Genomic DNA, 21,300 nt, shown 5'->3' with positions numbered 1-21,300 from the left:
GTTTGCGTTTCTAAGTGAGGGGAAGGGAAAAGTGAAGGAGGAAACCCACTAATTGGGAGCAATTCTTAAATATCTTACCTTTCTCTCTTGCCAAACAAAAGCCAAGATAATTTGCTACTGGTAGCAACTTGGTATATAGGAGTTGCTAGGACTTGGGAAGGGCAGATTCTAGAAATGTTCTTTGAGGCAGAAGTGATGGGATGCCTTGTGGTTCTGGTTGTGATGGTCCTTGTCTGGTTTTTTATGCCGTTTGACTGTGTTCCTTGATTTGATTTAGAATAAGGCTATGTTTTCTAGAGAAAACATAGGATCAAGAATCTGGTACTAGTGAAATGGTTTTTAGTTCTAGCCTGTGGCCCATTTATTCAAGCCAAAGTTCAGTGTCATTAAAAATCCCCAGTAGTCGACCAAAAGGGCATTTTTGTCTCTATAATTTACAGAGAGACTTCATATCTGTTGGCCAAAGTGACAATGCTGGGTATTTTGAATATTGCGCATTTTTTTCAAAGTTGTTTTCACTTCTGGAGGGGTGATTACCCCAGAGCAAAGCAGGTAGCGAGGTATGGGGAGCATGAGGGCAGACAAGCCAGAGCCGCATGTGTGTGAACCACCCGGCCGTCTAGCCTTTCAAGTCCACCAAGCAGGAGACCCTATTGAATGGAGGGGTTGGACTTCGAGAAACATAGAAATACAGGAGAAAGGGCAGGGTTGCTTAGTGTTGTCTGCCTCTGATTCTTTAAGAAATAACCAAAAAAGTGAGTTCCTGAAAAGCCGACATTAGAAAGAAATGGTCTCTGTATGATAGGTACATTTGTCGAAACCCATAGAAGCCCACGGGTGACCCCAGTGTAGACTGTGGACTTTGGGGGGATAATGATGTGTCAGCGTAGGTTCATCAGTTGTAACAACTGAATACCTCGGCACCTCCTGCTCAGTTTTGCTGTGCCCCTCAAACCACTCTAAGAGATAACAACAACAAAAGGGAAGTGATTATAAAGCTAAGATTTAGCCAAGGGGGTTTTAAAGTGCTTCAGCCACAGAGCTGGAGGATGTCACTCAGATTCTGATACCTGGGACCACAGAATCTTTTGTGGCGGATCCTCTTCTACCCGCTTTGGAGAGTAATTCTTCTTCCCCTGAGCTAAAGGAAACCAGAGCAAACCTCAGCCACCTTCTTATTAAAAGGAAGGGGGAGCTCCCCAGAGCCAGCATGTTGCCACATAGACTTAGCTTTTGAGCCGCCTCCACACAGCCCATCTGAGGGGGAAGCTTTCTGGCACAGGCAGGGCCTAGCAAGCAAGGGCTGGAGTCCCCAGATGAGCCCCCTATCTCAGCCTGAGACCCTCAGCTGCTGAGGTTCCTAAGGTCCTCTCAACTAGGCATTAAAGTGTAGATGCACATGGCTGAGGGCAAGGCAGGGGACTCCTGGAGAGGCGTGTGGTCCAACAGCCTACTGCTCCTTCACACCAAGGCTGAGAGCCAGTCTCAGGGATCCATTTCCAGGCTGTTGTCAAGAACAGCTTTTGTTTCTCTAGAAGAAGAAGAATCAGTTATCACCTGAGAAAGAGATGGTGAGAACCAGAGTATTAAACGGAATATGAACGCGGGAAGGAACTTGAAGGTGTATCTGAAGGGAAAGTGTCCATAATTAGAAAGAAAGCATTGGAGACAGAGGTGTAAACAGATTCACGGGCGGAAGTCCCAAAGCCAAAACAGATTTTAGGTAGAGCCGGCAGGGGCAGGGAGTCTCCCCAGTCATCTTGTGGCACCCATGGACGTCACATATGCCTGACTAGGTGTTCCTCACTTTTAAACTAGAAGGTTGAATTGGACTCACGGTTTTCATAACCTCTCCGGCCTCATTTTTCTTATCTAAGGGACTTGAAGGTGAGTTTGTGACCGAGGTCCGTCTTTAGTGACAAAGCCATTAAATGGAACTTCAGTCTTCTAACTGTTGTATTGCATCCTGAGCCCAAGTGTGAAAACAGATCACATCCCTAGCTTATATCTCTCCACAGGGCAGGTAGACAGCTTCTCCTAGCCTTTGAACCCAGGGCCAAGATTAGAAGCCTCTCCAGGCAAGTGGCCAGGAAGCCCTCTCTTCACTCCAGAGCTGTGAAAGTCAGTTTCTAACTGCATTCCCAATAAAGGCAGTTAGAGATAGAAAGAATGGAAGTAGGAGGTGGTAGCTGACTGGCCAAGACTGGCTTCCAAACCCATCCATAAAATTGACTTAAATTTTAGCTTATATTGATTTATAACAGAAATTCAAATCCCAAGAATAGAGTGAGAAATGGTGAAACTAATGGTGAAGAAATGGTAAGAAATGGTGAAACAGCATGATCCAGGCCCCAGGAGTTCTCACAAAGCGTTGGCCCAGAATCCGGGTGCTTCTGAGCCCCAGGCCTGTCAGGGAGTTAGCCCCAACAGGACCTCCCAATCAGCACACCTGCCAGAAGCCAGGTCCTAGGGAGGTGACCACGTATCAAATACCCAAAGCGTCGCCTCAGCAGACTGTTGAGGCAGCTAAATAAAAGACCAGTGACTCCAGTGTAAGGATCATCTTTTAGGTGAAAATCAATAAGCAACATTTTACAGTATTTTCCCTTAATATACAATACATAACCATAGAAACGTCTGCCATTCTGAGCAAAAGAGCAGCCAACCCACTCGTGGCTTGAGGGCAGAGGGTGGGTAGCTTCCTACCACTTCCTGGCCACCACCATGGCCTTGCCCAGACCTGCGAGCCTCGGGAACAGCTGGGTGCCCTCAGAGCTTGACCTGCCAGGCGCTGGTGCCCCCGGCCATTCTCCTTCCCTGTCAGTTGTGTTCCACCCTGTCAACCCCTCCTCTAAGAAGCACTGCCTGGAGAAGAGAAATAAGGGCAAGCTAAGGTTCTAGGAGGATCCACCTGACGAAAGTCCGGCTGGGGTTCTGCCTGTCCTCTATACGTGATTTAGGGCAGTGAGGGGAAAAGGAAGAGTCAGAAATGCAATAACATTTTATAAACAATAAATTTATTTCCAAATCCTGTATTATAACCAAATTACAAATCCCTCTAGGTCTGTTGTGCTGCTTTACACAAGAATTTTAAAAAACACAGTCACAGCCATGTCATTTATACACCAAGTGTCCCAGACACAGTTTATTTGGATATGGTGGGTCCGGCCACCTCTCATGGTCCTGGCAGCGGCCCGCGCCTGCACTGAGGAATTCCCACTTCCTCCGTGCCAGGGCCTGGCCTCAACAGGTGCCCCCGAGGCCGCGATGTTCACAGATGAAAGGGTTTTGTCAGCAGGCCCAGGGGCTCCGGCCACAGGGCTCAGGACTCAACACCTGGCTCCCCTCCTCTGCAGGCACAGCCTCAGCTCAGAGCCCAAAGCGCGCTGGGGTGCGGCGAGGGGTCATGGGTTCCCCTTGCTCTTTCCGACCTGGAGTGTAGATCTTTGTAGACCTGGAGACACAGCAGAGGGGTTAGGAATCACGCTGCTGTTCACTCCGACCAGGATACACAGTAGGAGCCCGAGGCCTCGCTGGTTCTAACAGTGTGTGAGCAGACTTTGGGGCTGCGGGGTCTTCTCCTCCAGCACATGCCCATTCCCCTTGCCTCCCCATTTGTGATCAGGAGCAGAACAAGATATCACCTCTTTCTGATAGTCCCTGAGGCAGGCTGTGATGGACCTGATAACAACTCCATTCAGATCCCCTAGGAGAGCCTGCAGGCAGCCGTCCCGCCACCTCACCAGGCCACTACTCCAGCTTCTGTAGGTAACTGCTAAACCCTTGGTATTTCCCAAGGGACTGGAGTGTCTCTGTTATTCACGGTGGCCCCTCAGACTACATCTGAGAGTTTATGCAAATGAAATGACTCAGGATGGTGGCCGCCCTACCAGAAAAACCACCCATGTGACGAGAGGGCTGTGCTCTGAGCCTGGTGCCATCAGCCTGGCCTCTGAAATGGGCTGGAAACTAAGTCAGCACATGGGTGCTGATTCAAGCCACATGCCTAGGAAATGGGAGCCCAGTAAAACTCTGGGCCCCAAAGCTCTGGTGAGCTCCCCTGGTATGCCAGGAGGGTCCTGCGGCCCTGAGGACAACGGAAGTGACGCTCAGACCTCACTTTATGCGTCTCTCCCTTTGGTTGGTTCTGACTCTGTCCTTCTGCTATAAACTGTGGGAAACCCAAATCTGTAACAAGTTGGTGGGAAGTGAGGGTGACCCTGGGACTCCCCAACTTGTAGGTGATGACTGAGGTGAAGGCAGTCTTGCAGGGACTCTGCCCTTCACCCGTGCAGTCTGATCTAACCTCCGACACCGGCACAGATGCGGGAGCCCAGGGCTCTCCCCAGCTCTCTCCTAATGGTGTTCGAGCCCTGGCTTGTCGGTAAAGCTGTGAGAACCCCTCTGCTGCTCCAGGCCACCTGGGGGCCCCGACACAACACGACGACGACCAGGACTTGGAGCTGTATTACACCCCTTGAAAGTGTGCCCGGAACTCCTCCCCTGTCTCCAGATGACCACAGTCAGCTTGTCACCCATTCATCTCTGCACATTTAATGTCTCCTAAAACAACCCTGCCTCAAAGCCTGGCTGGTCCAGCACGTGGGCTCCACCCCAGCCAGGGCCCCGAGGCCAAAGCTCACCTGACACTGCCCAGGGGGCTGCGCTTTTCCTGCTCCTGCCGCCGGGCCCGCAGCTGCTCCTCGGCCAGCGCCATCTCCTCCTCCATGGCAGAGGCTTCTTCTTTGGCCCGTCGGCGGTTCTCCTAGAGAAGGGAGAAGTACTGGGGTCGCTGGGGACCGGCAGGTGAGGAGGTCTGGTCTGCACTCATCTCCCTGGTGCAAGCCAGGTGCTGGGTAGCCAGCGCCAGCTCCTGGGGCAGAGCCACACAGCTCCCTGCCCGAGCACCAGGGCCAAAGCTGTTTTTTCTCACAGACTCAAGACAGAGGTTGGACAATTCAGCACTAACCCTACTGTGCATGCCTCAGGGCTCCATTTAATTCAGCATATGCTTATATGCTCATACCAAGTTCACAGCCATGCCAGGAAGTACAGGAAATAGGGAAGAAGTGACATCTGGCTGGAGAGGATGGACATGGGAAGATGTGTGCAGGCCAGTGTGGGAAGGGCCATGCTGAGAAGGGGGGAGCAGAGTCCACAACATTCTGCAACCCAAAATAATGGGTCCAGGCAGTGGCCACCAGTGGACACTAAGACCATCAGGAGACTGAGGAGTAGGTAGAGAATTTATACTGCAGGGATCAGGTGGAGCCCCTGAGCAATCTCTGCATCATGAGAAGTGGGACCACCAGACCGTAGGTGCCTCCGACAGGATCTAAAGGGAAGTTCACAGCACTACGTGCATTTACGCATCCTTGCTCCGAAGAGCTGAACCTGAATCTAACCAACGCTTTAGATTAATTTCTCATTTACACGAGGAACACGGGATAGAGGCATAATTAAACAACACCCTGAGGAAGCAATCAGCCCAAGACAGAACATGGAACATTCTACAAGATGACCAACTTGTTTTCGCCAATAAATGACTGCCATAAAGGGTGAGGGCACAGCTTGTTCCAGAACAAAGGACTTAACATATATGCCAAATTTCAGTATTTGGGCCCTAATTTAATCATGTCAGTTATTGTCCTTGAGATAAAAAGGGAAACCAAACAGATGGCAGACTGAGGCGACATTAAAGATTAAGCCTCCAGGGAGGTTATATTTTAATTTTTTTAAAGTCCTCTTAGGGATGCACATTCGAGAATCTGTGGGTGAAGAGACACACTGTCTGAGACGGCCTTTAAAATATCCCAGGAAAAAAACTGATGTGCGTGGAGTGGGGGTGGGAATGAGAGCAACACAGGTGGCAGAACGCTGATGATTACGGAGGCTACATGAGGAATTCATGGCTTGTTTTTTTCCAGTTTTATGGACATTTGGACTTTTCCATAATTGTTTTTTTAAGGCTCAGCAGATCAAGCAACTGGAGTAGGTGGGAGGACATGAGACAGACCAGCCTGCTGGATCACAGCTTTGATGTTTGAGGGAGAATAAGGGCAGTCAGATGATGCTCTACCTTTGATACCAGGCCGAGGGCAAAAGGGACCCCAGAGCCGAACAGGCCCTCCTGAGAAGAGTGCAGGATCCTTACCTGCCGAGACTTTCCTGCCTGCTTCACGCTGTAGAACATGGGGCCCAGCTCTGCCAGCCACTCTCCGTCCACAGCAGTCACACACTGCATGTACTCCTGCAAGCAGAAGGGCCACAGGGGGCGGTCACAGAAGGGCCACTGCTTTGAGGTGTCCCTCCCACAATCAGGATTTCTGTGGGAAGGGCCCCTGCCCCCAGCCCTGTGAGACTGAAAAAAGCAAGGAAAAGCCCTAGACACTGGAATTCTAATCCCTTCTCCCACCCAAATTCCTCCATGCTTGAGAAAAAGCTCCCTGGTATCTAAAAGAAAAGGCCCACCCCTCAGAAAACCCTTCTAACAACAGCATAAGGGGTTGCTTGTCCCAGGCAACAAGCAGGAAACAATCCTGCCAGCACAGCCAAGGGCATTGTAATCTAGAGGACAACTCTGTATACATTTCCCCAAACAGCCGACTGAAAACCAACTCCCCTGAAAGCAACGCATGTGGCTTCAAGGCTCCTAAGCTCAAAGGTCATCACAGGAGTCAAGGGTTACAAAGGCCTGGCCCAGTCCGGTGGGCCTACGTCATGCAAGCTGCCTCGGCAAAGACTCACCTTGGTGGTCATGACCAACTCATGATAAACAATGTAGTCTGGGGTGTAGCCCATTCCAAAGAGGGAGCTGGTGGGATGCAGGTGGCAAGGCATACCTGTCCGGATATTCACATACTCCCCAATTCCCTAGGGAAGAGACCCAGCAGGTGACCGCATCAGCAAAACACCCCACACCTGGCCAGCTACCCCATCCCTTCATACTGTTTTGACACCGGCTTTTGGGGGAGCCCCAGGGTTGCAGGCTGTACAATGAGAAAGGAAGAACTCTGCCCTGGTACAAAGCATCAGGCCAGGAAGGGGCTCACCTTGAGCTTGGCTGCCTGGTGAAAATAAGCAGCACAGATACACTTCCTGACAATGTCCCAGTCGGTGCCACACGAGGCCAGGCTCATCCGCTGCTGCACCATGATGTCCTTGAGCTGAGCCCGCACCTCCCGGACCTAGAGCAGGACACAGGCGGACAAGCAGAGCCCTCTCCCCTGCCTCCCACCCCTCGTCCTGACACCCGGTTTATCTGGGCCAGTGCCCCCACCTTTCGCATGGCCTTGGCATGGATGAAATGATCGTTACACCAGATGGTAGAGTAATTATTGTTTTTCCACTGCAAGTAAACATTCAGGTAGGTCAGATGGTCGCTCTCAGGGACAGCAAACTTCTCCCGGATTTGATCGCTCTCCTCCTCTCGGCCCTGGGGAGGAAAAAGGGCCTTTACTCCAAGCACAGGGGAGTCCAGGCCTACTGAGAAGAGCCATCCCACACTATCACCCACTCGCACACACAACTTAAAACACATCCATATGGTGCCTGACAACATAGAAAAAAATTAGTTTAAAACGAAATACTTCATCTAAAATGTGAGGGCTCTGGGACAACCATACTAGGAAAAAATGATCTTGCGAATATTTCCAAACTCTCCCTGAGAGCAACGGATCTAGCCCATCCCTTCCCCTACTGCTTAACATAAAACAGCAAAATCCCTCTTTGGAAACGTTGATTCCTGCCCCTCCGTTCATCTTAATACAATACAGAGAGAAACCACTCCCCTCTCTCAACCGTTCTCAAGCCCCTAACCGCCAAGGCCTCTGGGAAGACGCGCTGGGCAGCATCTCCCACCTTGGGCCTGTAGAAGATGGCTGGGACCGAGAGCATGGAGACGATGAGCAGGATCTCAGAGCTGCAGCCCATGTCGCAGGACACAATGAGCATCTTGGACAGGGCTGGGTCCAGCGGGAACTCCACCATGAGCCGCCCAGTCGAGGTCAGACCACCTGGGACAGAGGAGCAGATCTAGCCAACTGATACGGTGCCAGAAGAGGGAGAACCCAGACACCAGAGCCCATGAGGCCTGCCCAGCTCCTGGCCGCAGCACCTGTGTTGTCCAGGGCCCCGAGGATCCAGAGCTGATACATGGAGTTGAGCATGTTGTCCTCCGGGGGCGGGTCCATGAAGTGGAACTGCAGCAGGTCCTGCACCCCCAGGGACTTGAGCAGCAGCACCACGTTGGCCAGGTTGGTCCGCTGGATCTCAGGCACCGTGGTGGTCAGGAGCTCGTTCTTGTAGGCACTCTGGGTGTAGAGCCTGCAGGGACCGACGCCATGGGCAGTGCACCCAGAGCAGCCAGTGCAGAGAAAAGCCTCCTGCCTTCCCCCACCTCCTTTTCTCTCTGAATCACAAATCTCCACCTATTAAAAACTCAGTCCTGCCAATTCACTGTCTGCTCAAGTGTCCTATGTGCTTGGCTTCATTTCTGGAACCAAGGATCCTGGGACTAGAATTATGGCTAAATTTTTTCTTTTTTTTTTTTCCCCCTGTATTTTCTGAATTTCTGTAGTGAATCCATTATTTTTTAAAAACAGAACAAAAAAGAAAGACAGAATAACTGGAGAAGTGAAAAAGAACCCATGATGTAATGTGTTCAAACGTATCTCCTGGGGGAGGAAGGCTGCAATTACTGGTCACCTGCTACAGGTACATTCTACAGAGGTCTTCCTCCAACCCAAGGCTGCTCACCCCCAGGGCTGCCTGGAGAGGTGACTTCTTCCACTCAGCAGCATAGGATGAGGGAACCAACAGGGGCAGGCCCTCCATGGGTCCCCAGCCTCTAGGATCAGCAGCATCTCTCAGGCGGCTCACAGTCCAAGCCTGCCTGCCCCAACTTGGGCTCCACCCCGGGAAGCAGGCAGCCCAGAACTCCTACCTGAAACACTGACCTGGGCCCGTCCTGCCAGCTCGCCCCGACCTCTGGTTGGCATTGGCCTGGCTGATGGGGTAGATCTGCAGAGCATCCATGCCAATCCTGGGGTTGAAAACCTAGGAGGGAGCAGCGAAGATGTGATTAAGCACAAAGTAAGAGGGAAAGGGGGGGCATCCTTCACACAGAGACAAACCCTGGCAGCTACACATCACAGAGTAAAGGATCTTAGTGACGCAGGCAGCCATATTTTGGGACCAGGAACCTCAAGAAATTTCCCCTAAACACCAGCTCCATGATCCCTATTGAGTCATTTACACTGTGCACTTTGCATTATCACAAGGACCGAATGAGTTAAGCACACGGAAAGATCAGCACTCAGTAAATGTCAGCCGCTGAAACACCACTTCACAAGCAATCCTCACTGGAGGGCCGAGGACCAGGGCCTGCACTCCCACCCCCTGGGCCGAGTTAGTTTTGAGGGAAGGGCCAGGGCTCCAGTGCCTGTGTCTCCTCTTACCTTTAACTTACAATAACCAGAATCGATGACAAACATGATACCGTCGACAGTCAGAGATGTCTCAGCAATGTTGGTGGCAACAATACACTTGCGAACGCCATCCGGAGCCTGGAGCCAGACAGGACGTGCAGGGAAGGAAGGCTGTGTTGTAGGCCCTCAGGTAGGAAGGACCATGCAAGGCGAAGGGCACACCCCAGCCCCGCCAGGAAAGAACAGCTCCTCTCTCCTGCCCTCCTGGCGAGGGAGGCTGGGGGAGCCAAAACAGACATTCTTGCTGTCACACCTTCTGGAAGATTTTGGCCTGGAGGTCAGAAGGCAGCTGGGAATAGATGGGCAGCACGGCCAAGGCAGGTGCGTTCTCCAGTTCCTCCAGGTGCTCCACAATCTGGTCTGAGGTCACCTGAGGGCAAAGAGGCCGTGAGACACCAGAGCCCCAAGCCTCACATGAAGGACACACCCGTCCCTCGCAGTCATGACTGAGGCACGCACCTCAATGTCCTCTTGACCAGGCATGAAGATAAGGATGTCCCCGGGGGCCCCGGACAGGTGCACCTGCAGGGACTGCTTCACTGCGGCCTCCACATAATCCTCCTGCGGGGTCTGCAAACCAGCCAGGGCCGTTAGAGAGGAGAGCTGGGGAACGTGGGCCAGGGACCCCTCCGGGGACCGACAGCCCAGTCCCTGGGCGGGGACTAGACTCTCAGGGCTGCGGCACTTCCAGGTGGGCCTGGCAGCCCTGCCTGGACCCTGTACTTCCACTCCGAAGAAATAACCAAATAAAACCTCCCCAGAGCAGAGTCCTGCATGCAAAACCTTTCCCAACCCAGTACCACACCCACCCTCCCCAACTGGCTCCTCACCAGAGGTCAGTCCAAAAAAAAAGGGCCTCAGTACCTTGCTGAAGAGAATGTCAACAGGGAAGGTACGACCAGGGATGTGGAAGATGGGGACATTGCCAAAAAAGGAAGCAAATTTCTCGGCATCCATAGTGGCCGATGTGACGATGAGTTTCAGATCTGAGCGCCGAGCCACCACCTAACAGAAGAAGTTAGTTAGAGGCTTCCCCACAGGTCTGGGACCCTTGGCTTGCACCCTCCAATCTCATCAGCATCACAGAAGCCAAAGCTGACAAAGAGCTCATTAGATTTGCAACAATCCTGAGGACTGAATCCACGGGGCCAGAGCCAGAAGAGCCATGAGTCACTTGGTTGAGCGAGAGAGTAAACCACACCACCAGGTCTGAATTCGGCAACCAGGGGCCTCGGGGGCAACTGTGGCCTGGTCAGCGATCCTCTCAGCTTCCCCTGGGGAGGCCGCAGCCCACCTGGAGCGCCTCGGTCACAAACTCGTGCCAGTGAGCCAGCCCAGGCCCCTCAGGTGCAGCGGGGTGGACCCGCAGCCCTCACCTCCCGGAGCAGCCCGAAGAGCACGTCGGTGTTGAGGGAGCGCTCGTGGGCCTCGTCCATGATGATGGCGCTGTAGTGATCCAGGTCCGCTTCCCGGAGGGACTCTCGCAGCAGGATCCCGTCGGTCATGTACTTGATCAAGGTGCTTTCGGAAGTGCAGTCTTCAAAGCGGATGGCGTAACCCACCTGGAGGCCAGAGAGACGGTGCAGAAGCTCTGGGCACGAGCTCGCCACCAGCTCCCGGCAAGCCGGGTCCAGGCCTCAGCAGATCGGCTCAAATGATAGACCTCGCCAGGTGACAGCCCAAAGCTCAGCCCTCAGGGCCACTCACCTCCTCGCCAAGGTTTCCCCCCATCTCTTCACTGACTCTCTTGGCCACCGACATGGCGGCCACCCGGCGGGGCTGGGTGCACCCAATCATGCCATAGTCCGTGTACCCATCTTCATGCAAGTACTGGGTCAGCTGAGTGGTCTTCCCACTCCCTGTCTCCCCAACCACGATCACGATGCTGTTATCTCTGCAAGGGAGAGAAGACAAAGGGTGAATCAGCCCCAGCGGAAAGCCCCTCCCTTCTGCACATCCAGCTGTCCAAGGAGCATCCCTGCTTAGAGAGGATTTCCCTGGGAAAACAGTCTCATACTAAGACAACGCCTGAAAAGTCTAGAAGATGGAGAGGTTTGAACAAGTGAACTAAAACAAATCAATGTCATCTTGCTTACTTCGTGCAGAAGAGCCCAGGGCACCCAGGTCAGGGATAAAATCCTTTCCCTTCTCCATTAGATGTCATGCCCCAGAGAAAAGCAGCTACAGAGCACACACAGGAGACAAAGGGACACCAGATTCAATATTAGAGTCCTGGCCCGTGGATGAAGTTACCTAATAATCGTGAGGAGTTCCTGCTGTACAGCAAAGATGGGCAGGTACTGCCTCTGCTCCAGAATTGACTTCTTCTTTGCAAATTCACTGCTGGCTTCACTCTTTTTCTTCATGTGATCCGCAAACTTCTGCTCTGTCCTGAGAACACACAGCAGCCTAAGTGCCCTGCTGGGTCTCCCGCCTTTTCCAGCCTAGGTTACTGCCCTCCTTCCTATACCATGAGTGAGAACTGCCTCAACTGTGCCATAAATCTTTGAGACCCTAGAGCTGCCAGGTGCTGCTCGTCTCCTCTGGGCTAAGGGACTGTCTGCGATCCATCACCCACAACCTGCTCAACGCCCCCGGGACAGACAGCTGCACTGGGCTCTGAGGACTTGCAGATTAGCAGGTAGGCAAGTCCCCTGCCCTGAAAGAGTTCAGCCAGAAGAGGAGCTGAAATGCACAGCTCATTCATTACCTTGGACAGAACAACCTCAGGCAACTTCGGCACCACACGTAAAGGGCGGAAAGAGGAGTGGTGGTTACAGTCAGGACCAAGGTCAGACTCCCTGGGGCAGCAGAGACTGTAAGGCTTTATTTACAAAGAACTGTGCGAACAATCCCACTTGACATTGACCTACAGCTTCCACGCAACGCTCCAACGCTCATCCCCAGACTCCAAAGCACCAAGTAGGTTAGCCAGGCGGTGCAGCAAACAGGCACCAGCCCTGCCTTACCTACGTTACTGTACAATTTCCACCCGCCCCTTCCCCAGGGGACTCTGCCTCCACTGGATCAACCCCATACTCTGGCAAGCTTTCTAATGTCCCAGTCACTCCTGGTCAGCTAACAGTTAATACCTGTGGGATTAGGTTAACCAGAGACTAACAAGGGTGGATCAATAGCATTAACTGCTCATTTCTCACAGGATAGGGAGAATTATTAACCCAGACGACAGTTCCACAGGAGTTCAAAGGATGAGACTCAGAAGGGACATTACAGTTCAGCCACCTACACAATGAGGGAAGCCCAATAAGCAGCTACTGCCCATTTGCTTAAAAGCCCCTATGAATAGGAAAGTCACCACCCGGTAAGACAACCCCTTCTATTTTCAAACTTCTGTTAAAAATAGTTCTTCCTCATGTTGGACCAAAATCTAAGAGGGCCTAGTGCACTTTGCTGCCCCAAAAGTCTGGAAGGCACTCTAGCAGAGTGACTGAGAGCATGCATTCCGAGGCAAGCCTGCCTGGGCGTGAACCTCACTCCACCACTTACTGGCAGGGTGACTCCAAACCCGCCTGGGCCTCAACCTCCTCACAGGAAAAATGGGAATGCTAACACCTGTCCCACGAGATCGCCGTGAGCTTCCAATGATCAGCAGCTATGAGGTGTGTTGTGCTGCTCGCACAGAGCAAGCTCCTACAGCAGCAATGGGGGCAGTAAGAAGGTTATCTAGGAAAAGCTGAAAATGGTAGAGGAGAGAAACCAAGAGGAAGGGACCAGAGACTCAAAGTGACATCTTCATTTTCCTATTGCCAGTGACGAATCCTATCAGTTCCCCTGTGGCCCTGTCCACAGAGGCACCCGCTGCCAACGAGACACCCACCTATAGTCCACTTTACCGTCCTCTGTCAGAGCTTTATCCGGCTCCTCTTCTTTTTTGACGCCCATTATGTCTCCCAGTTTGGTTCCAGCCAGTTCCCAGTGTTTGTGTTGAGCCTGAAAAAAACACAAAGACAATCACTCCATCCCCGTAGTATGAATGTGGTCAACAGAAAACCAACCCCGTCTGACAACAGGCTTCAAGGAGCAGGCGGTAAGTTCCCACAGGGCAGCGGTGGCACCAAGCTGCTGTCCCCCAGTCTTCGGCCTGCTGCCCCCGAGTCACCAGGCCCTGGGCGGTCTCAGCGAGGCCCTGTGGGGGGAACTCGATGCCCTCCCCTGGAGGCTGATTCTTCTCCCACAGGTGTCCTCCAACCACCAAGAGGAACCCTACCTGAGAACCCATCTTTAAAGAGAAGGAAAAAAAAGACACATGTAGAGACTCCCTGGCCCCAGGTGATGAGAAACAAACCTTTTTGCGTTCCTTTTGCTCCCTGTGCTTCCGCACCGTTTGGCTGCCTTTTCGAGCAATAATGGCCAGGTCAGAAGTGGCGTCCTTGACTGGAATCACAGGCTCAGGCTGCAGGAGGTGGAGGAAAGAGAGAAACTCCGCACTGCTCATGAACCTCAACAAGAAGGTCCACTTGGCACCGGCACTAGGAAACGAAGGCTGCTACCCTACCCCGTCATCATGGGGCTTTTTCCTCCACCTTCCTTCCTCTTGCTTCCCTCCTCCACTCCAGGTCCCCCTGGGCTGTCGTCTCCCAGACCACAGAGGAGCCTCACCTGCTTGGTGAAGACGATGCGCCCGTCCAGAAAGGGAGGCACCAGGTTGTGCACCATCAGATGCACTTTGGCTGCACTGTCCTCCTCGAAGTCCTCGTCCACCTCCAGCCGGTGCACCACCCCGCTGGTGAGCATGCGGTTGGTCTCCCAGCGCTCGTTATCCTGTGAGGACACAACAGGAGGCCACACTCAGCTGCAACCGCAAGGTCATCCTGCAAGGTCCCAGGCATGGCGGTGACACCTCGGGTCCTGACAGAAGGGCCGTGGGGGCTGCAGAGATGTCACAGGTCTCTCGACCGTGGGGCTCCTGAGACAGAGCTGCGAATCCCAAGTCACCTGTGGTACTTTTTCCAAGAAGCAGCCCTTTACATCAAAGTCAGAACCTCTTATGGATACACAAACAGCGACTGTCCCCGGCCTCAATCAGGACACAAAGACCATAGAGCCGGGTCCCACCCTCCCAGTTCTCATCAACAGTCCCCCTCCAGGAAGTACTGCAAAAGAGAGAAGTTATGCTCTGGCTCGGTTTCTTTTTCTTTTTTTCTCCTTGTCTTCTTAGGGCCGCACCTGTGGCATATGGAGCTTTCCAGGCTAGAGGTCGAATTGGAGCTACAGCTACCAGCCTACGCCACAGCCACAGCAATGCCAGATCTGAGCTGCGTCTGTGACCTACACCACAGCTCATGGCAACACCAGATCCTTAACCCACTGAGCAAGGCCAGGGATCAAACCTGCATCCTCATGGATACTAGTCAGATTCATTTCCTCTGAGCCACGATGGGAACTCCGGGCTGTTTTCTTAAAGCTACTGAGAAGTTCCTCACTCACTCCTCTACCTCCAAAGATAACACAACCTCTGCCACTTAGTAATGGGGAGGCGAGCTGTGCCATCAGCAGGTACAGGGGACCTGCCGCTTCTCCAGCTGAATCTACTCCACCTGCTTCGGGAGCCTCACCTCATTGATCTGTCTCCGCTGAGCCGAAATGCGCTTCTGCTTCTGTTTATGCAGATGCTGCTCCCGCCTCCTCACATAGTCCTCAGAGGAGTAGGCCAAGGGGTTGTGGAACTCATCATAGCCCTCGTCCATCATGTACCAATCCCGGTCGGCTTGCTGCAGCGCAAAAGACACAGCCATGAGAACAAGGTGCAAGATGTGGCCAGAATGGGAGGGAATGTTTAGTAAGAAGTCATGGGTGCAGTGGAGCCACCCTTGTGAAAGGGGCAGCAGAGGCCACCCTGCTGGAAGGAGAGCCACCTAGAGGTGAAGCTTAGTTCACAGTGCAGGCCATGACAGCACTTCTTACATTTACCACAAGGTGGCACCAGCACACAACTATAAAAGTTAGGTTGGCCCTGCATCAGGGGAGAAGTCTCAGCATGGAGCCTCTTCCTGGAAAGACTCCAGGCTTCAGGACAGAAAGCGGCTCAGGCTTCCTGAGACCGTCCAATTCCACTAGAGTGGCACCCATGACCCTTGTGCCCTGACACCCGTCACCCACGCACCTACAGATGGCCACCACCCCTCGTTCAGGTCCTCAGAGATGCGGTTTTTACCCTCTGGTCATCCTCCCACTGCTGCCGTTCCTCTTCCGTGTCAAACGAAATTCCTTCTTCGCCATCCTCACGCCTTCCTAAGGGTGAACATGCAGAAGATCAGTCTGCTCAGGCCGTATATCCCCAGTGGCCTCAGAGAGACCTGACAAGCCACACAGCCCCAGGACAGCTCTGTCCCACCCCACCAGATGGTGACCCTGCTTCCCTGCCTCCCACTTCCACCCTGCCTTACCTCGGCCCCTGGACAGACGTGGGGTGGACCCCAGGTGTCTTCTGTCATCGGCCCACTCATTGTACTTGTAAGATGGGGTTGGCAGAGGTGTGTCATCCGAGTACCTGCTCCTCACAGACCTGGGGAACAGTGCAACCAGCCTCACCAAACCTCACTAGGCTGAGGCGTATCCACCACCTGCACCCCAGGCCCAATCACAGGCTCCCTGTGCCACCCACCCAGAGGACCTGGGCTGTTCAGCCCAGAATGTCACCTGTCCCTATCCCGACTGGATGGCCGGTGACTCCGCTCAGAATCCCGATAGGAAGGCGTTGGGGAGGGCGACTCCCACTGCGAGCGCCTTGAGGAGCCATAGCCACTGTCCTCTTCCTCCCAGGTAGATCTTGAAGGGGTGGCTGCATCTGCAGCATAAAAGACACATTTAATTTAACTGAGACTTGGCTCTAGAGCCACTAGACGAAAGTCAATTCTCCAAATTTCTTCCTTTTACTATTTATAAACTTGGAACTTATTTGCAATGGATAAGACGGTTTTGAGAGCTTCTAAAGATATATGAATTTTAATGGTCCAATTTTCACCTGTGTCTATAACCTTTTAAGGACTATCCAATTTATCTGTCAACATTCTTCTTGAATACACCTATATCTTTGTAACAAAATCCTTCTTCTGCCTCCCCCCACCCCCACCCCACCCCCACTCCCTGTTCTCTCCTACCATTTGGAAAACGGACCATTCAGCAAACTGCCACATCACGTTAAGAGACCATATCCACCTGGACTGAGACGTCCACGCCTCTGCCAACTGAGTCTACTGACTCAGAAGCAAGTATTTCAAGAAGTTCACAGTAGAATCAGGAATTCTGACCCAATCCCAATGAGGATAGAGTTTTGCACCCTGCCTCTCACATACTCGGCCCTCATAAATCAGTCAACAGGGCGGACTACCTTTAGGCCGGTGTCGGGGGCTCTCGGGCTCGTTTCTTCTGCTGCTGCGCTCTGACCCTCCATCCCGCTCTGATCTGCTGCTGTGCCTGCTTCTATCCCGCTCATCTGTCAAGAGTTACAGGCAGAGCTTAGAAAACACATGCCCTGTCCTAATTTCCACCCCTCTTTGCCCTAGAGAAGGACAGGCCTACCCACTCACTCACAGGTGCAACCTCACTGCTCTAACGCAATCCATGGCCTCCTGAAACTCACACATGCCCATTCTTTCAAGGACAAAAATTAGTTACTCGCTAGAAAGTGTCAAACTCACAGTAACAGTTATTTCCCTGCAAGAATTCAAAAAATAGTAGTTATAAGTCTATAATGAATAACTACTTAATAGTTACAAGCCCACAAGCTATAGAGCGCAAACACTGGCTTCTCAAACATACTACCCTTTGCCCCCTTTATCATCAACTTCCACACTAAAATAGAGCAAAGGAGCTGTGTTGCAAGTAACAGCTCTTTTCTTTAACTGCCCACTAGTCTCAATACCAACCAGGCTGACAGTCTCCAAATGGAGCTCCCTAACTAATGGGCGTTATAAAAACCCCAACAACAGGAAAAGGCCAACACGTTAATGCAGGCACTTGACAAGACACTAGGAACTCTGCCGGGCCCTTTACCTCTGTCTCTCTTGCGGTCGCCATCTCGATCCCGAGGCCTCTCCTTCTTCCGATCCTTCTCTTCTTTGGACGAGGCATAAACGCCATGTTCTCGCCGCTCCCGCTCTCTCTGCCGACTGCGTTCCCAAAACTCTTCACTCACGCCACCAGGATGCGATGGAGTCTCTACCCGAGCCGATCGATAATGTCTGAAACAGGCAGGGAAGCTGGTAAAAGGCTTGTCCAGAGAAGGAAAACCTGCCTCAAACCGTTGGCTTTGCCAAACAAGTGATCTGGCCTTTTTCATTTTCTCTCTCTGGTGCAGCAGGCTTGCATATGGTGACAATCGTAAGCATTTCTAACCTCCATCATTTTACTCTATGGTCGCCTTGGAACGGTTCCTCCAAATCTGAAGAAAACATCAATTCCTATTTACCCTCCATGTGATATAATCAACATACAATTTAAAACATCCTAAATGTCCAACAGGAACACTGAGAGATAAACACAGAATGTTATGTTCTGGGCTCCACTCTCATTGCCTTTAGGGCAAGCCACCCTAAGGCCTTTACCTGTCTCTTCGGCTACTTCGGCCAGCCTGGTCACTGCCCTCCTCCTCAGCGTCCCTCTGGTCATCTTTGCTCTCTTCCCAGTCCTTGTAGGAAGAGATTCTGGACTTCTTCTTATCCTCTCCATCATCCTTCTCCTCTCTCTCCCTCCTTTTCAGGGAAGCCAACAAGTCCAGTCCCAGCAATGACGGGCGGGGAGCAGGGGCCTTAAAGACGTGCTGCTCACTAGCTGCACTTTTGGTTTTACAGATAAGACCGCCAACCTGAGAGTCGGCATCAGTGCCTTCCAATCGGTGGAGGGAGGCATCCTCGATGGTGTCCTCCATGACAGGCTCTGAGATTTCTGAAAGGAAAACAAACCATTTGGCATTAGACATAAGAAGAGGAAAGGCTTGACTGTGCTATATCCCAGAGTAACTGTAGCCACATGCATATTTGGTGCGTTGACCTCTTCTCCAGGACCAAAATTCCTTTAATTACCTCTTAACCAAGACCTGTCCATCAAGTCACTGACAATCTCAAAAGATCTTCCTAATCCCACCCCAACACACATCCGAAATAGATACTTGCACGCACACACAGACACACCTGGATCCAAGAGGGCAGCATCCAGGCAAGAACAGACCTCACTAAGAGATACTTACTAGAGCATGGTGGTATCTCAAAAGGGAGTATAAGGATAACACCACTAGATTTAACATCAGAAATCTCTACTATCCAGGCCCTTGACATTTTCTGCCTGTGTGATTGTAAGCAAATAACTTAACTTTCAGTTAGGCATAATTTCCTCCCCCACTTATGGGGGGGAGAGCCCCATGGGATATGGAGTTCCCAGGCCAGGATCGACTCCAAGCCAGAGTCATAAATTACTCCACAGCTGCAGCAACGCCAGATCCTTAACTCACTGTGATGGGCCAGGGATCCAACCTGCTCCCCTGCCACTGCAGATCCCACTGCACCAAAGCATGAACTCCTAGGCATAACTTCTATATCTGCAAAGTGAAAATACTTTTTGCTCTATCTGATCCTTGGAGTTGTTGTGAGAATCAAACAAGAAAGTTTAGTAAAAGCACTCTGTAACCATAAAGAGTTACAGAAATGTGGCTGTTACATTATTTCACTTGCTGTGCTCCTAGACACTGATTGGATCCCTCATCGTTTTTTCTACGTAAGTTCTTCCTCCTCTCCCTTCTTTTAAACTACAGCTACAGCGGAGCAGAGATGTTGATAAGGCTACTATCCATGCAGTCTATACTTAAACGCATTTTCTGGGCCAGGTAAGTTCAGTAGAAAAGAATTACCTCACGGCAGTTGAAATCTGTCTAATGACAATTCATGTTCTCCAAAAATGTTGATGAGAAGCATCAGGCTTGGGAATGGTACTTCTGAAAAAGTATTTAGGTAACTGTAAGATTTCCTGGCACTCAACTTGTAACAAACTCCTCTTTTTCTTCCCACTATACACCATCTACTTATAAATATTCTGAATGCTTGACTAACTTCCCTCATTCCAACAAGTCAGTGAAGCAAAGAACTATCAAGTGCTAGGGTACCACCAGAATCCAGACTGTTGTGCCCAGCTTTAATTAACATGCAGAGCTTTCTAGAAGAATATTGCCAAACAGACAACACATAGTATGGTCAAAGAAACAAGAATTTCCTTTTTTAAAAATGCCATTAGGGGAGTTCCCGTCGTGGCGCAGTGGTTAACGAATCCGACTAGGAACCATGAGGTTGCGGGTTCGATCCCTGCCCTTGCTCAGTGGGTTAACGATCCGGCGTTGCCGTGAGCTGTGGTGTAGGTTGCAGATGCGGCTCAGATCCCGCGTTGCTGTGGCCCTGTCGTAGGCCGGTGGCTACAGCTCCGATTGGACCCCTAGCCTGGGAACTTCCATATGCCGCGGGAGCGGCCCAAGAAATAGCAACAACAACAACAACAAAAAGACAAAAAGACAAAAAAAATTTTAAAAAAAATGCCATTAGGTAGAAGGGAAAAGGGAAAGCTACCTACTGGTGATATCTGTACTCATGTGAGCAAATCCAGGAAGGTAGGACATACAGACTCTGCTCAGTAGTCTGAACTAGAAAAAATACCCCTAGTATGTCATTTTATGCAGGAGAACCTTGTCTGTCTTAATGACTACTACGCCCAGTGCCTACAACAGAACCATGTGAAGAATTAATGAATGAACAAGTTTAAACTGATTAAAGGAGATAGGGAGCCAGAAATTCCTAAAGACAGCAAGGACAGGTACTAGGAGCACAGGAAAAAGAGTTTGACAGGACAACGAGTGGCTGAGGAGTTAACTGCTGTTTTGCGAATAAGTATTAATGGTAAAGAAGCCACAAGAGGTATAAGGAAAATAGTGAAGAAAGAAACTGAATATATTCATTCAATAATTATTCACTGACAGCTTTCTGTGAGCCAGTCGTTGTTCTGGGCATTAGAGATAGAGAAGAGAAGAGACAAAAGTCCAGACCTTCTTGGAGTTGACATTCTAGCAGAGGATATCGCCTGATAGAGATACCACTGTGACAGAGAAGAGGAAGCCCAAAGAACCCCTACTGGGTTCGGAGTCCGTCTGGGAGTGGGCTAATGCGGAGGCCTAAGGAAGGGAGCAGGTGACGCCCAGGGCAGCATCCCTGGACCTCAGCGGGGACGCACCAAAATGCAGGATCTGATCAGAATAAAGAGGAAGGCCGCGGCAGGCTGTCCTGCGCAATATCCCTACAGCGAATAAGGCACACTGGCTGACAAAGACAAGGATTCCCAAGTCTAGGCCCAAACCCGAAAGAGGGACCAATATCCGCTGCCTGGAGCCACCACGACTGGGTAAGAAAAGGTCGGAAAGGAAGAAGGGACACTCACCTCACCACGCCCGACTCTCGAGACCTTCTGTCCCGGATTCTGGGGCGCTGGCGCAGCCACTCCTCGCTCAGAACGTCTCAGAAAGCCAAAACCCGCACCTTGAAAGCGGCCATCGTTGTCCCATAATACTTTGCGCGGTCCCCTCTATCCGTCCAAAGATACCATCGAGATCAGCCCGGAAAACGCGAGTTCCTAGTGCGGGGCGGAAGGGGACCACGCTTGTTGGACTAGACGGTCCTCCGCTGAGGCTGGGATAAGACATTTATTACAGACACTTCCGAGTCTCTTGGCGACCAATCACGGTTAGTCTAAGAGTTGGGCAGCCCCCTAATTGGAATGCGGGGTGGGATCGGCCATGTTTAACAAGGGCGGAAGTGAC

General features: G+C 51.6%; 2 protein-coding genes across 3 annotated transcripts in view; one reads left to right on the top strand and one right to left on the bottom strand.

Annotated features, from left to right (window-relative positions):
• PMFBP1 (polyamine modulated factor 1 binding protein 1) overlaps positions 1-4,637 on the top strand; it is a 116,230-nt gene extending 111,593 nt beyond the window's left edge. Inside the window, exon 25 of the mRNA XM_021093858.1 lies at positions 4,324-4,637. Within this exon, the coding sequence (XP_020949517.1) occupies positions 4,324-4,388 (65 nt within the window). The 3' untranslated portion in view covers positions 4,389-4,637. The remainder of the gene's footprint in view (positions 1-4,323) is intronic.
• On the bottom strand, positions 2,999-21,288 carry DHX38 (DEAH-box helicase 38). 2 transcript variants are annotated; one of them, XM_021093856.1, is made up of 28 exons: positions 20,922-21,086; positions 19,354-19,437; positions 18,056-18,395; positions 17,505-17,692; positions 16,840-16,944; positions 16,149-16,296; positions 15,896-16,014; positions 15,664-15,740; positions 15,065-15,220; positions 14,109-14,270; positions 13,795-13,902; positions 13,327-13,439; positions 11,742-11,879; positions 11,196-11,382; positions 10,865-11,050; positions 10,353-10,493; positions 9,948-10,058; positions 9,742-9,858; positions 9,459-9,566; positions 8,945-9,057; positions 8,117-8,325; positions 7,861-8,015; positions 7,280-7,435; positions 7,053-7,187; positions 6,748-6,873; positions 6,155-6,250; positions 4,644-4,765; positions 2,999-3,454 (listed from the first exon to the last, which is right to left on the bottom strand). In XM_021093856.1, the coding sequence occupies exons 3-28, from the start codon at positions 18,376-18,378 to the stop codon at positions 3,370-3,372; spliced, it is 3,684 nt and encodes a 1,227-aa protein (XP_020949515.1). In that variant the 5' UTR covers positions 18,379-18,395; positions 19,354-19,437; positions 20,922-21,086; the 3' UTR covers positions 2,999-3,369. The 2 variants fall into 2 exon arrangements, with proteins under 2 accessions (XP_020949515.1, XP_020949516.1); XM_021093857.1 differs by lacking the exon at positions 19,354-19,437 and having other exon boundaries at positions 20,922-21,288.

Source organism: Sus scrofa, chromosome 6 (assembly GCF_000003025.6).
Source record: "Sus scrofa isolate TJ Tabasco breed Duroc chromosome 6, Sscrofa11.1, whole genome shotgun sequence".
In the NCBI taxonomy this organism is placed as follows: Eukaryota; Metazoa; Chordata; class Mammalia; order Artiodactyla; family Suidae; genus Sus; species Sus scrofa.
The sequence above is the reverse complement of the archived record's forward strand: the minus strand, read 5'-3'. Positions and strand labels throughout refer to the sequence as shown.

What these genes read in the sequence shown, in the direction of transcription:
- DHX38 (XM_021093857.1), bottom strand. Translation starts at nt 18,378, where the DNA reads ATGGAGGACACCATCGAGGATGCCTCCCTCCACCGATTGGAAGGCACT. An exon ending in ACGTCTGTCCAGGGGCCGAG is followed by an intron (nt 15,741 to 15,895) that starts GTAAGGCAGGGT and finishes GTTCACCCTTAG; the next exon opens with GAAGGCGTGAGGATGGCGAA. An exon ending in TTGACATTCTCTTCAGCAAG is followed by an intron (nt 10,059 to 10,352) that starts GTACTGAGGCCC and finishes GCTGGTTTGCAG; the next exon opens with ACCCCGCAGGAGGATTATGT.